The sequence below is a fragment of the Cupressus sempervirens genome, chromosome 1 (genome assembly GCF_028749045.1).
Source record: "Cupressus sempervirens isolate cs-2001-9-10 chromosome 1, ASM2874904v1, whole genome shotgun sequence".
Lineage (NCBI taxonomy): Eukaryota > Viridiplantae > Streptophyta > Pinopsida > Cupressales > Cupressaceae > Cupressus > Cupressus sempervirens.
The window spans coordinates 484,929,777-484,942,969 of record NC_143118.1 but is presented as its reverse complement, the minus strand read 5'-3'; the positions used below and the strand labels follow the sequence as shown (position 1 = coordinate 484,942,969).

At 34.2% G+C, this 13,193-nt stretch overlaps 1 protein-coding gene across 1 annotated transcript; it reads right to left on the bottom strand.

The window, feature by feature from the left end:
• Positions 1–10,740: 10,740 nt before the first annotated feature.
• On the bottom strand, positions 10,741–12,924 carry LOC149578376 (uncharacterized). The gene is made up of 4 exons (XM_089800587.1): positions 12,238–12,924; positions 11,558–11,656; positions 11,348–11,461; positions 10,741–11,233 (listed from the first exon to the last, which is right to left on the bottom strand). The coding sequence occupies exons 1-4, from the start codon at positions 12,547–12,549 to the stop codon at positions 11,081–11,083; spliced, it is 678 nt and encodes a 225-aa protein (XP_089656713.1). The 5' UTR covers positions 12,550–12,924; the 3' UTR covers positions 10,741–11,080.
• Positions 12,925–13,193: the final 269 nt, after the last annotated feature.

Genomic DNA, 13,193 nt, shown 5'->3' with positions numbered 1-13,193 from the left:
GATCCTTCTCCAATAATTGGGGCTGGAGAGCCATTCATAGTGGATTTTTTTTGTTGTGAGGATGGTTTAAGGGATGATACCTATCTAGAATCAAAAGTTATGTGATCCATAGCACCAAAATCAATTATCCATGCACTGTTAAAAACAAGTATAGACATATTTATAGACTTACCACCATTACATGTCGCTACTGCTAATGCCAAGATCTATCCAACAACATTATCCTCTTCTTTTATTTCAACAAACATTGCACTAGAAGTCTTCTTGGAATTCTTCTTTCATGAATCCCAGCTACACTCCCACCATTCTAGATAACCAACAAGTTCAAAGCAGTGACTTTTGGTATGATCAGTTTGATTGCAATGGGTGCATTTGTAGGTGGATTTATTAGCACCATTACTGATCTTAGGTGAGTTTTGAGGAGGCCCATTCTAATTAGATCGGTTTAAAGTCACCATGGCTGAAGCTTTAGTCTTTTTTGGTTCCCCAATCATTGTTGTACATTGAACAGATTCGTGGTAGACCAATGCATTACATGCTTCTAATTCAGGAATAGGATCCTTTCTCAAAACTTCATCATGAACTTGTTCAAAGTCACCATCTAATCCAACAAGAAAAATATGCACCCTATGTCATTGAACTGATTTTCAGTAAGATCCACCATCATTCTTACTTTCCATGATCACTTTATCATGATGATCTAACTCACCAAAAATCTTGGTTAATTCTCCATAATACACAGAGAGTGTTCTTCCATTCTATTTGGTAGAGAAAGCCCTCTGATTAAGACAAACACCTGCAATTCATCTACTCCATCATAAAAACCCTTAGAAATAGCTTTCCAAATATCTTGAGTAGTGGGTAAGTGAATGTATTGCTTCATAATTTCTAGGGACATGGATATCAACAGTCATATTTTGACCTTTTGATTGTTTGCATACCACTTCTCATAACCATCATTCTTCTTGGTAGGTGGTTGTGAGTTACCACATGAATGAAAGAAAGTTTCTCCTTCTCAACAATATACATCTCCATGATTTGAGACCACAAATCATAGTTTTTTTCATTGAGTGTAATCCCTGCCTTGAACGATGAACCTTCAGATTGAATAATAATGGGAGCAGATTTGCTCTCAAATACTTCTGAATCTAAATCGGCCATGGTTCAATGAAGGGATACAAATGATTCAAGTTTCAAAGCTTTGATACCAACTTGAAAATTATAAATCAAGAAGAATATTTTCCATTCTTGTATTCACATAAAATTGTATAGGTACATATATAGTTGTGTCATATGCATAAAGCTATAGGAAAAGAAAGAATTAATTTAGGAAAGAATCAGTTTAATATTAGAAAAAATCCAATATTGCAACATTTCTTTGTGAATCCATTGATGTATTTATATATGAAATACTTTCTAGGGCAATCAAACATGAGGATTAAGATGTCAACAACTTTACTATGGCTTGAGCTGGATCTTCATGGGCGTAGGCTCCCAAGCATCCCTCCCTACTTTCCACTTCAAAATTTGTAATTTTTAAGCATCAATTGTGGATGTCTAGAAAGGTTATGAGAGAACAAGTATTTAAGTCTTCATGCTTGATCTTTACAAATTAAATTCCATCTAATCAAATTTGGTATTACTATCACTTTCGACTTTCCATTACAAACAAAATTTGAGAAAGAACCATTTTCAATTTTAGGCACCCTTGGCACTTAAAGATTTGTCAATCTCCAAGATTTGAGAGTTGAAGGAGTTAAGGTTGGGCCTTCTATGCTATCTTGAAAAGCTTACAATATGTGATTGTGGGCATTTGCAAAGTGTGTCAGAAATAAATGATCATATGAAGTTAGCAGAATTGAACTTTTTTTAGTGGTGGGAGCTGAAGGAGCTAAGTGTTTCTCCAAACAAGTGCCTAGAAAAAATTAGAATACTTAATTGTGTGAATCTACAAAGTGTGACAATGTCTCATCTGATGGAGCTCAGAGAGCTGAACATTAGTTAGTGTCAAAAGATTAAGGAGCTAAATTTTGTTCGTCTCAATTGCTTGGGAAGAATTACAATATATAGTTGTTTGCATTTGAAATCTATTATAGGATTTCCTGATCTTGCAAATTTTGTAGATTTGAACATTAGCAAATGTGGAGGGAGCTTGAGGAGCTAAATTTTGCTAAACTATGCTACCTGAAAAGAATTGCAATTTATTATTATGGGCATCTGAAAAGATTCATGGTGAAGATCAATTTGGATTTTGGTAATGGGATCTTGTTGCAAAAAGGATTTTACGAAGTAGAGATGTGGTCTTTAATGAGACAAAGTTTCCAGCTCTTCAATCAGCACTATAGGAAAGAGTTTTTGAAGATTTTATTCCTATGTCTTTGTTTAATGAGAATAATTCTTCCTTAAATTCACAGTCTCAGCTTATGATGTCTACTCCTACCTCTATTTTAGCTCCAAATCCTACTCTGTCTTCATCCTCTATTTCTACTAGCATGGACTATAATCATTGGTAGCCTAAAGAATTGTTTGAAGATACTTCACAAGCCAATCCAACTAGAGGTTAGAATATAGTTCCTATGTTCCATACAAGACATCAGCCATCATCACAAACATAGCATGTTCACGGTAATAGGGAATAACATTTGTTTCAAGAAAATTGACCTATTGATTGTGGTGTCCCACTGGATACCCGTCACGTGAATAATACCAACAGTAGTCAGAATTAGGAGCATGGTGTCATAAATCCACGTGGGTCTGATGTCTTTTGGGGATCTCATGAAGATGTCTACAATGAGGGAGAACATCAACATTTTCCATTTAATTAGGATGCTATGCTGGAGACAAGTCACAATAGTGAGAATATGTTTAAAAATGTCAATGCCTCCTTTTCTTTTGGCCACGGTGGAGCATCTTCTTGGGCACCAAACTCTTCCAAACATAGCATTGGATTTTCTCAAGAACTCAATTCATCCATGCCCAATGGAAACCATGTCCATGGTAGAATTTGTGTGAGAACTTACAGACCAACGACATATCACACTCAAAGGGATGAGGATTCTGGTCTTCATCAAACAGTGACAGAGAAAATTATTGAAGTTGTCAGACATAACACTAGTGGTTTGAATTCTCATTACATTGACATGTCTGCACCTAGTCAAAGATAAAACCATGGGTTCCAACATGTATCTGTTGCACTCACGCCTAGAATTGGTAGTAAAAATGATTTGTGTCCTAATCAATGTCATTAAGAAAGACATAGGCTAAATACTGATAATGGAGAGAGGCATCCAAATACATACCATGGAGCTTCCATTTCACCACAGGTCCCACAAAATAATTTGGGTGATTCGATGGATACCTCTAGTCATCGAATTCAAAAGAGCACAAGCACATCTTCACAAAGTAGTGATTATGAATTTGTAAGAAGTCATTCTCAGAATGAAGAACACATTCCAGACTTAAGGTGATCCACAAGGCAGAGATGGATGCCTACCAAGTATTTAGATTATGACTTACTTTACTCCGAGGAGGCAGAGCTTGAAATTTTAATCTTTGATCAAGTGGAGCCAGCTAATATCAACGATGCTTGTAAAAGTACTGATAAAAATCAGTGGATGATTGCGATGGAAGAAGAGATGAACTCTCTTAAAACCAATAAAACTTCGGATCTAGTTTCGCTTCCACCCAACCATAAAGCTCTGAAAAACTGTTGGGTATATAAGGTGAAAGAGGAAGATGGCAACAGAAAGAGGAAGATGGCAACAGAAAGAGGTACTTTATGTTTTTTATGATGATAGAACGTAATGGTGGGGGCTTTGTGTTTTATGTTTTTTTATTTAAAAACACATATTAAAAAATCTATATTAAAATTAATTTTGGGCAATCGGGGGCCACCAGCCTCCCACCCCTCTTTCTCCCCCCTAATTTCCTTACCTTCACTAGTGGCAATTGCTACTACGCATAGTAGTACACTGTTGCGGCAACAACAGGTACTACCACTAACACAACAGTACACTGTTGCAGCTGTAGCAGGATGCTACGACAATGCTGCCAGAAAGATTGGCAGGCCATAAGCCCATTCCTTTTTTTTAATTTTAATTTAACTTTATTAAATTAAATTTTATAATTTAGTTTAATTTAATAAATTTTTGTATTATTATTATTTTTATATGTAATTATTATATAATGAAATTTTAGATATTTGTTATCATTAAGAGATTAATATTAAAATATTATTTTATTGATAAAATAATAAGTATTATGATTAACAATAATAATAATTATTGATTGTTGATGATAATACTTAAATTTCATCAATGGGTTATTTTAGTTTGGTTTATTAAACATCTTTTTTTTTACACTTTATTAATAATATTTTTAATGAAGTAAAATGATAATGGTAATTCAACTGGGAAAATTTGATTATTTTAAAATAAACTCATACTTTACTTGATGATGTAATTATGGAAATGATTTATATTATTAGGGAAATTTATTACATCTCTTGATAATTCAAAAAGTCTATTAAACCAATATACTTGGAAACAATGATTGAATCCCTACTTGTATGTCAAATCTTGTGTTTTAAAAATGAATTGAACTATGAAATAATGTTTAGTCAAATTTATATGAATTGTTGAATCATCTAGGATTCTAGTGAAGTCAGGAACCATACTAAATTTGATAACTAGGGAAATGGAAACTTGAAAACTTATAAGTAAAAAATGAACCTTTGTGTTCTCAAACCTGATGTATTGTGAAAGTTACTTTTGTATGCAGTCCTTTTGATGTGTGTTTTACTGTTATGGGTTTCAGGGTTGACTTAGCTTTGAACAATCAAGATGTTTACCAGAGGCTCAAGAGTTTTATTTTGTGATGTCATGATGATGTTTTGATTATGATCTTTTATACTCAACCATGGTAATGTGTCTTGTATGCTCTATGAGGTGTTTTGATCTATCAATTGTTATTGATTTCCAATGTTCTTGTTTGAAACTAAGGTGAATGGTGTGACCATTCTGATATAACCTTTGAGTCTTTGATCAGTTGTATTTGTATTGCTTTCCGGTCACTTGTATGGGAATGAGGTGTTTGTATGATTTGTTCTTGGTGATGTCATGTTATGACATTGATTGGTTTATGTGTGCTTTCTTGGATCAGTCCAGTTAGGATGATTGTTTTAGTGATGCTTGTATTTTGACTGGGTGTTTTCGGTACTTGTTAGTTGCTTGTTTAAGAACTGATGTATGGTATTTAGTCTTTTGAGATCTTTTTTCTTTACTGAGCTTAGGGTAGGTTATTTGTATTTTATGTTGAGAAGTGGCTTGCAATGGAGGTCGAGGCCCTAAAGAGGTTGGCGATAACCCATTGTAGGTTATGTTATAAGTGATAACATTTCATTAAATGGGTTTAAAATGAATTAACAAGATATTGGTACTACAAAAAGTCACTATGGGGGTAGAGGATTAAAAGACTAGTTTGGTAACCTTAAAGTTGACTCGTTAGTATGCCTTGTCAGTACAAAAGGATACTAGTGCCGCATAGAGTCACTAGGGGGCCAGAGGATTAAAAGACTAGTCAGGTAACCTTAGAGTTGGCTCGTGCGATGACACTTGCCCACATGAATAGTAGATTCCCTACATGTCATTGTTTCCTCTGGGTTTAAACGTTATTTGTATCTTTGTACCTTTGAGTTATATTGCTTTTAGGTTTTCCTTCACTTAGATGTTGGATTTGATTGTTGAGTTTGTTATCCTATTGGGACTTGAGTTTATCTCCTCAGCGTAGTGGGAGTGGGCCTTTTTGGGTTCCATGAGGTCGGGTGGTAGTGCTTTTCTTATACCATTGAAATCTAACCGTTGGATGTCATTGTTGGATGTGTTTGTGCAGATGTTGCTTTTTATCTAATCTTGTATTTCTATGATGAATGGTTATATTCTAAAGTATATTGTATTTGATTTCATAGATCTTATGAGATGATGTAATATGTTTCATGATGTATATTATTTTAGCCTTTCATACCCTGTGACCTGTACAATGGATGATTGTGCATTATGTTTATTACCAAGTGGCATCCTGTAATTGTATATTGTTTAAATGGAATTTGTACTTGTAGTTATTCTTTAGTATGGATGTGTTATATATTGGGTTTAGTCTTAATTAAACTTAAATGTGATTCATCATTGTGGGACCCTTAAGAGTTGTAACATGTTTATGTGTTGTTGATGTATGAGTGTATGTTAATTGCTTCTGTTATTCTATAATTGTTGTTGTATCTTTATCTTTAAAAAAAAATGTTTGTCAAACTTAATAAAACTTTAGGTTAACTTCTTTTGGGTTCCCTAGTGGGGTGTTACATCAAATACTTCTTGTTCAAATGATCATCATCTGAGGGGATGTTCATACATCTCTCTATTTTCTTCATTTTATTTTTGTTTTTCATTCTTCTACCAATTGTTCCTGTGATAATATTTTTGCCCTTATTCTTCTTCCCTTTTTCCTCCCCAGTCTCCTCCTTAGTGCCAATCTTCATCTTGTAGTCCATCTCATTGATTTTCCTTCTCTTAGATAACAAGCCCCCAAGGGTTAGATTCTTTCTCTTTTTCTCCACCGGCTCAACTAGTTCATCCTTAGTTTCCTCTTCATAAGCCTCTTTTGAATCACTCTCCTCAGTATCACATTCCAAAGTATTTTTACTTATACGGAGTCTATCCACTTTCTTTTATTTTAAAACAAGCTCATAATCAAAACCATTAGTCCCTCATGATAGGCATGATCCCCATCTGGGTCATTCTAAAGGGCTAAAATGGTACTATCCAGAGATTGTCGAAGATAGAATGGGAAATTTATCCTAACCGCATGCCTAAAGTGATTAATCAACATGAAATGGTGGCCATAAATCTTGGTAAAATGACCATATAGAGTAATATACTCAATCAAAGCAAATAGAATGAACCTCCAAGGTCTACAAATAGATTTAGGGAAGAAGTAAGAATTACTAACTTTGACCAACCTATTTCTCTCCTTGGTTGTCTTTGCAAATTCATCCACAACTCTATCAAACATCTTCCTATCCCTGTAGAAATTAATTCCTTCCATGTCTAGGCTAGTGGCTTTGGAAATGATATCCTCCGTGACCTGCATTCTTTGATTTCCAACTAGGATGTTGTCATTCTTCCAAGTTTTAAGAATAGCCTGGTACTAGATGGGTTACTCAAATATCTCGAAAACTTACCTTGATCCAAGATATCCCATATCCTTGGTTTTTGCTTCCATTCCTAAAAATTCTTGGGCTCACACCTCTTTCTCCTTCCTCCTATATTCATGGTTTTGCCAAAATTTCTAATTTTTCCAACGATCTCAAGCAATTTCAAGTTCTCGACTTTGAAGTCACAATGGGCTTTTCATTCTTGAAAAAACACCCACAATCTATGCGGTAATAAGTGAGTAGTCGCATCATGCATAATCATAATATGCGAACCCCCTCTCTAATAAATCTCCTAATTACTCTTCATTGTGGTTACCTTCATCATTAAAACAAGTTTGTTTGCTTCCCATCCTATCATACTCCATCAAAGATAGCCCATCAATTGGGATGTTATTGTCATTATTCCATATCATCCTCCTGTGACTTTTTCAAGCCAAGTTTGTTGCCCAATCAACCGCTTTATTTGTTTCTCTATAATTATGTGTAACAACACATTCAACAAAGGTATTGATCAAATTTATGGCTTTGCATACAATATTATGAATAGTCCATGAGTGGGGTAGTGACCTTGTTGAGATAATTAATTATATTTAAAGAGTCCCCTTCTAGCCAAATTTTCTCCATATTCATACTCTTAGCATATAAAAGTCCATAAAGGGCAGCACTAGCTTCCACTATGTGATTAGTTTGTGTTACAATAGGGATTGCCATTGCACCAATACTATACTCATTTTCATTTCTGTGCATTGTTATGAAAGACAATTTCTATTAGTATTGGGTATAATAAAGTAATTAAGTCCCAAATACATATATTTCATATACTTGATCAATATTTAATACGAATACTTGTTCAGAAGCATTCTTTGATATCATTACAAAAAAATGATAAAGGAAAATTAATTCTAAGAGAATTCTAAGATAATTACAAATAATCAAAATATTATTATTTCTCATGTTGTTATTTATGGATCTCTAGTAAAAAGCATATGATGTTATCAAGGAGGGGCTTGCATGAATCCAATCTTTGGATTGTATCCCAATAGAGGGTGGGGGTCAGTGTCCCATAAATCTTTGTGAAATAGGATCAAACCTATAAACTCTAAGGGAGTCCATAGGTGGTGTCTAGGCCAACAATTTGGATAACATATATATTCTTCAATCTTGATTACAAATAATATCATCTGATAATTGAAGTGACTATTGTGAATATTAAAGTTGATTTAAAGACATGAATTATGATGGACCCAAAAAGGGGACATTACAATCTAATCCATCGACATTGCAATCTAATCCATCTCTTACTCTGTACTAAGGTATTTTAAGAGAGGGAGTTTAAGGAAGGTAAAGGCAGGGTAATTTTAGGCACATTACAAATTATCACAATACTAGGATCAAGCCTTGAAGGATGCTACATGTAGTTTGTTTCACGCCTACCTTCTTCTACCATCTAAAAATGACCTTAGTATTAGAGGAGGAAATGGAATATGAAATTTCATCTAAGAATTAAATTATATATATATATAAATTCAACTTATTGTACTTCCAAATTTGATAATATGTTTAATGATCCCACAACTCAACATCCCTACTTGGTAGTTATTATCATAATAGGTCAAGTATAAAAAAGGGATAATTACATAAACATAGGAAACAAAGATAGCCCAGAGGTGCAATAAAAGAAGGGAAACCACTCCATAAACAAAGAAACAACCTCAAGGAAAGGATCCAAAAGCACCAAAAGCTAAGGGCCAAACAATGACCCACAAACAATCCACAACAAAGCAAATCCAAATAGAGAAGAAAAATTGTATCCAACTTCAAGAAAAAGTTTTTTAACCAAGCATGCCAAAAGAAAGGAGAGGCAAAGTAACCCTCAACATTGGAGCATAGAAAAAACCTCCAAATCTTAATCTCCATCTTCGTCACTGTCACCTTCCTCTCATTTGATTCTAGAAACCCTAACACCTACTCCCTCCAGCCACTACTCCACTCTTCATTTTTTAAGACTTTAATCTCAATTAGAAAAGTATAAGAATAATATAGAAACATTCAAGTAAAAATATCTTTGTTTTCAATTAGGAAAGTAAAATGTTTCTAATTAGGAAAGTAAAATGTTTCTAATTACTTTATTTATTATATTGTTACTATACATCTTTATTCTGATTATTTATATTTTAATATAATGTTTAGAGAGAATTACTCAAAATACCAAAATTTTAACTATCTTCATATTTATGACTATGAAAATAAAATTTTGATATTAGCTTATTTTTTAAATGATAATAATAATAATACCATAGAATTGGTAATTCAATGTAAAGACAACAAATAAATATTTTTAAAATAATTTTATTATTATTTATTGATATTTGCAAACATAAAAAGAACTAATTTTGAGACAATCTTAAAAAAGAAAAGTTTAAAAAGAATTGATAAAAAAAAAAATCAATTTTAAAGATGAATGGTTATGAATGGGTTACTATGGTCGATGATCAGGCTGCATTTGATGATGCTCTTAAAAAGTTGATGTAGGAAATCAGGGATACTAGAGGGGCCTACTTTGATAAGCTGGAATTATTTGCTCATATCCTTGAAACAAAGAAAGTTGTTTGGATGTAGGGTGCTTAAGGGTGGACCTCCTGGGTTGAAGACTATAGTGATGTTTTGCAGTGATTACTATTGGCTCCTTTTTAGTGTTTTTTACTCTCGAAAACTATTATATTCTGTAATGAGCAGTCCTACTTTGTAATCGGTTCTTATGTTGTGAACTTGGTGGGTTGAGGCTCTATTTCCCCACTCCTCCTTTTTGTACTTTCCCTTTTTTGGTCAATCGATATATAATTTTTTTAAAAAAAATTTTAAACTTTGTAAAGTTGAACAACTATATTCATCTAAAAATACTTGAAGATTCTTGAATGATGCAACTCCTTGTGAGAAATCTTTTGTATATAATACATTTGGGTCGTGATTTTAGTACATAATATTGAAAACTATTTGTAGATTCTTGTTACACCGAGAGGTGTAACCCTACAATGGCATCAATCGCTCTATATGAGGTCATCCCAAGTAATGGCGTAAGAAAAAAGAAACCTTCATATTCTTACTACCAACACAACAATAAGTTGTCATTTGCTTCCTCTTTCCAATTCAATTCTCTCATCCATCTCTAGGATAAAAAGAAACAATCAATTTTAAAGATTTGATTCATACCAAAGGGCAATTGACTTATGGGCAATTGACCTAGAATGAATGGCTAGTAAAAGGTTATGCAATTGATACACTTTAATTTGGTTAATAATTAGGTTACATAATTGAGATTCTTTAACTTGATATGTAATTATCTTATTTGATTCTTAACATGTATTTTTTAAGCTAGCAGTTTTTCCAAGCTTGTGGACTATCTCACACACAAATTACTATAATATTTATATACACAATTATTAAATGTTGTATTTACAAATAAATTAAAAATTAAAAATATAATTGATAATTTTCTAGATTTATTTTCTTCATCAATATTTCTTTAGACTGAATAGATAAGATAATACCATAACTGACTTTATTAAATCCAAATGAAAGGCTTTAGCATCCTGCCTACAACAGGAGTTTATGTTATGTTATCTGATTGTTCATTGTCACCAGAAACTTGAAATGCCACTATTACAATATAATAATATCCATATAATTTAAAAGAGAGTATGTCAACTATTTGGGTCCGAAAAGGAAGGGGACACCTTTCTTCTTTGACATCAGACTCCTTATTTACCATATTAAACTTATCAAGCATAGGAAATAAGGAAAATATATGAATCTAGTTTTACAATAATAGCTATGACCACCAATAAATAGAATTTGAAAGAATAATATATTTTGTTATGGATGGCATGTCCAGCTCTGTTTCATCTTGGTAACAACCCCTCTGTTATTTTGAGAAGACGCGAGCTCTCCAATGGCTATCATCATATGCACACGTTCTGTTAACTCTGCCACCTGTTTTCTCTTTGTTTCTTCGATCTCTGCTTTCCACTGCACACAATTCAAGCATTAAATATTAATGAGCGAGTATTCAAATAAACCATTTTGAAAAATCAAACTATAAAATGTGTAATATTGAAGTCATAAGCAAAACAATGTGGCCACCCTTTCAGCTCTGGTGTGGGCATCTGCAATTGACTTTTCAGTGTGCTCATTTGCATGGGCTCTCATTCTCTGTGCATCTTCACGAGCCTTTGATAATATCTTCTCGGCCTTCACCTGTGCTCCATTTCAATCACAAACATGAAACGATATAAAAATCTTGCCCACAGACTCAGATGGTGATAATTTAGCTAATGAAGAATTTAATGGTACCTGGGCAATCTGAAGATGTTGCTCTGCCCTGACGTCTTCTCTCTTTCTCGCTTCAAGGGCCTTACCTTCTTCATGCATTCTCTGCCTCTCTGCCTTTGCCTGCAATAACATGATCAAAATCCAGGAAAATGTTTAGGACAACCCTCAACTATACTTTACATTCAATATGAAACAGAGGACTAGGTACATTCAGGAATTCTTATTTTCCATACACCCCAATTTCTCCCCCTATGATCCAACCATCTGTTTCCAGCTGTTTTAAGTTCATTTTTCTTTTGTGGATCATTGTATTTCTTACTAGAATGTTATTGCTGAATATTCATGTTACAAACCTTGTCAGTAATGACAAAGTGTGATGATTAAACTGTCCAGTATGGTTAAAATTGTGAACATCACCGTTACGTTGTGGTATTCTAATTGTTGCATCAAGATTCAAATTCAACCGAAATGTTATTGCCGAGTGTTTATTGAAGATGAGAAAGGTTAAAACCCCAAGCGTTTGTTGAAGATGAAAAAGGTCGAAACCCTAATAAGATGTTACTTTTACATGTTTGTTCTATTCAAGATGAAAGATCTCCATATATCTTATTTCACCTGGTTATAGCTCCAATCAAATCATCTACATAGAAAAACTCCCCTGTTTCAACATATGGAACAAGTTAGGGTTAGGGTTAGGGTACCTGAAGTTTATGGGCTTTGGCTTCGAGCTTTCTGATATGGGCGACCAGGTAAGCAGTGGCCTCAGCCTCAACTCTCCCTCTGTGTGCTTCCGCAAGAGCCTCTGCTTTTGGATTGAGACAAGGTATTTTGAGAGGTGATGCAAATGTAACTGCAGCAGACTTGGGTGAGAGAGGCTCTGCCTTGACAGCTTTGTATTCTGTTTTCTCAATGGCAGAAGCGGAGAGCAATGCAGACGCAGATGATGAAGCCGGTGCAAACATCGCTTCCTTCTTCTCCACCTTCCCATTCAAATGCCTGTACTGCTGCATCATTGAGCCCTTTCTTCATGCACTTCCAATCTCCCACCAAATAAAACCCTTCAAAAATGCTTGTGAGAAGGATCGATTGGGTTAGAGGGATATAAAGAAACGAAGAGGAACAGCTTCATGACGTTTCCTCTTCATTGGAACCCAAGAAACACTTTGTAACTGGCACGGCGTGTCTCTGATTCGTGTCCTGGGATTATTGACATGAGTTCAGGCAAGAATCCTTTGATATCCCCTTTCAGATATTTATGTGGTAAAACTACAAATGTCTGTTTTGTGTCTTCAAATTTCATTGTGGAAGGGAGGTGCTGATTTAGTCCATCCAATGGGTGAAAGTATATAAGAGGCCTGGACGACCATGGAAGGCCCTTTGGCCGTTCGTTTCATTGCCCATGTTTTAAAAAACAAAAGAACTTTCGTCAGTTAGGCCCCGTTTGGTGAGCGGAATAGGAATACGTATTCTGGAATACGTATTCCAAAAATGACGAATTCTTTGTTTGGATGCACCAAAATGGGATTGGAATACGAAGCAAAAATGGAATACGTATTCCATTTTTGGCCCAAAAATGGGGTTTTGCAATTCCACCAAAATAGGTGGTATTGGAATACGTATTCCTATTCCATTTTTTTTAATTTTAGAAAACATAAAT

Bases quoted from the DNA above. Each gene is read 5' to 3' on its own strand.
- LOC149578376 (XM_089800587.1), bottom strand. From the start codon at position 12,549: ATGATGCAGCAGTACAGGCATTTGAATGGGAAGGTGGAGAAGAAGGAA. The intron at 11,657-12,237 runs GTACCCTAACCC...ATGTTATTGCAG, and splicing joins CCAAAGCCCATAAACTTCAG to GCAAAGGCAGAGAGGCAGAG. The intron at 11,462-11,557 runs GTACCATTAAAT...AATGGAGCACAG, and splicing joins AACATCTTCAGATTGCCCAG to GTGAAGGCCGAGAAGATATT.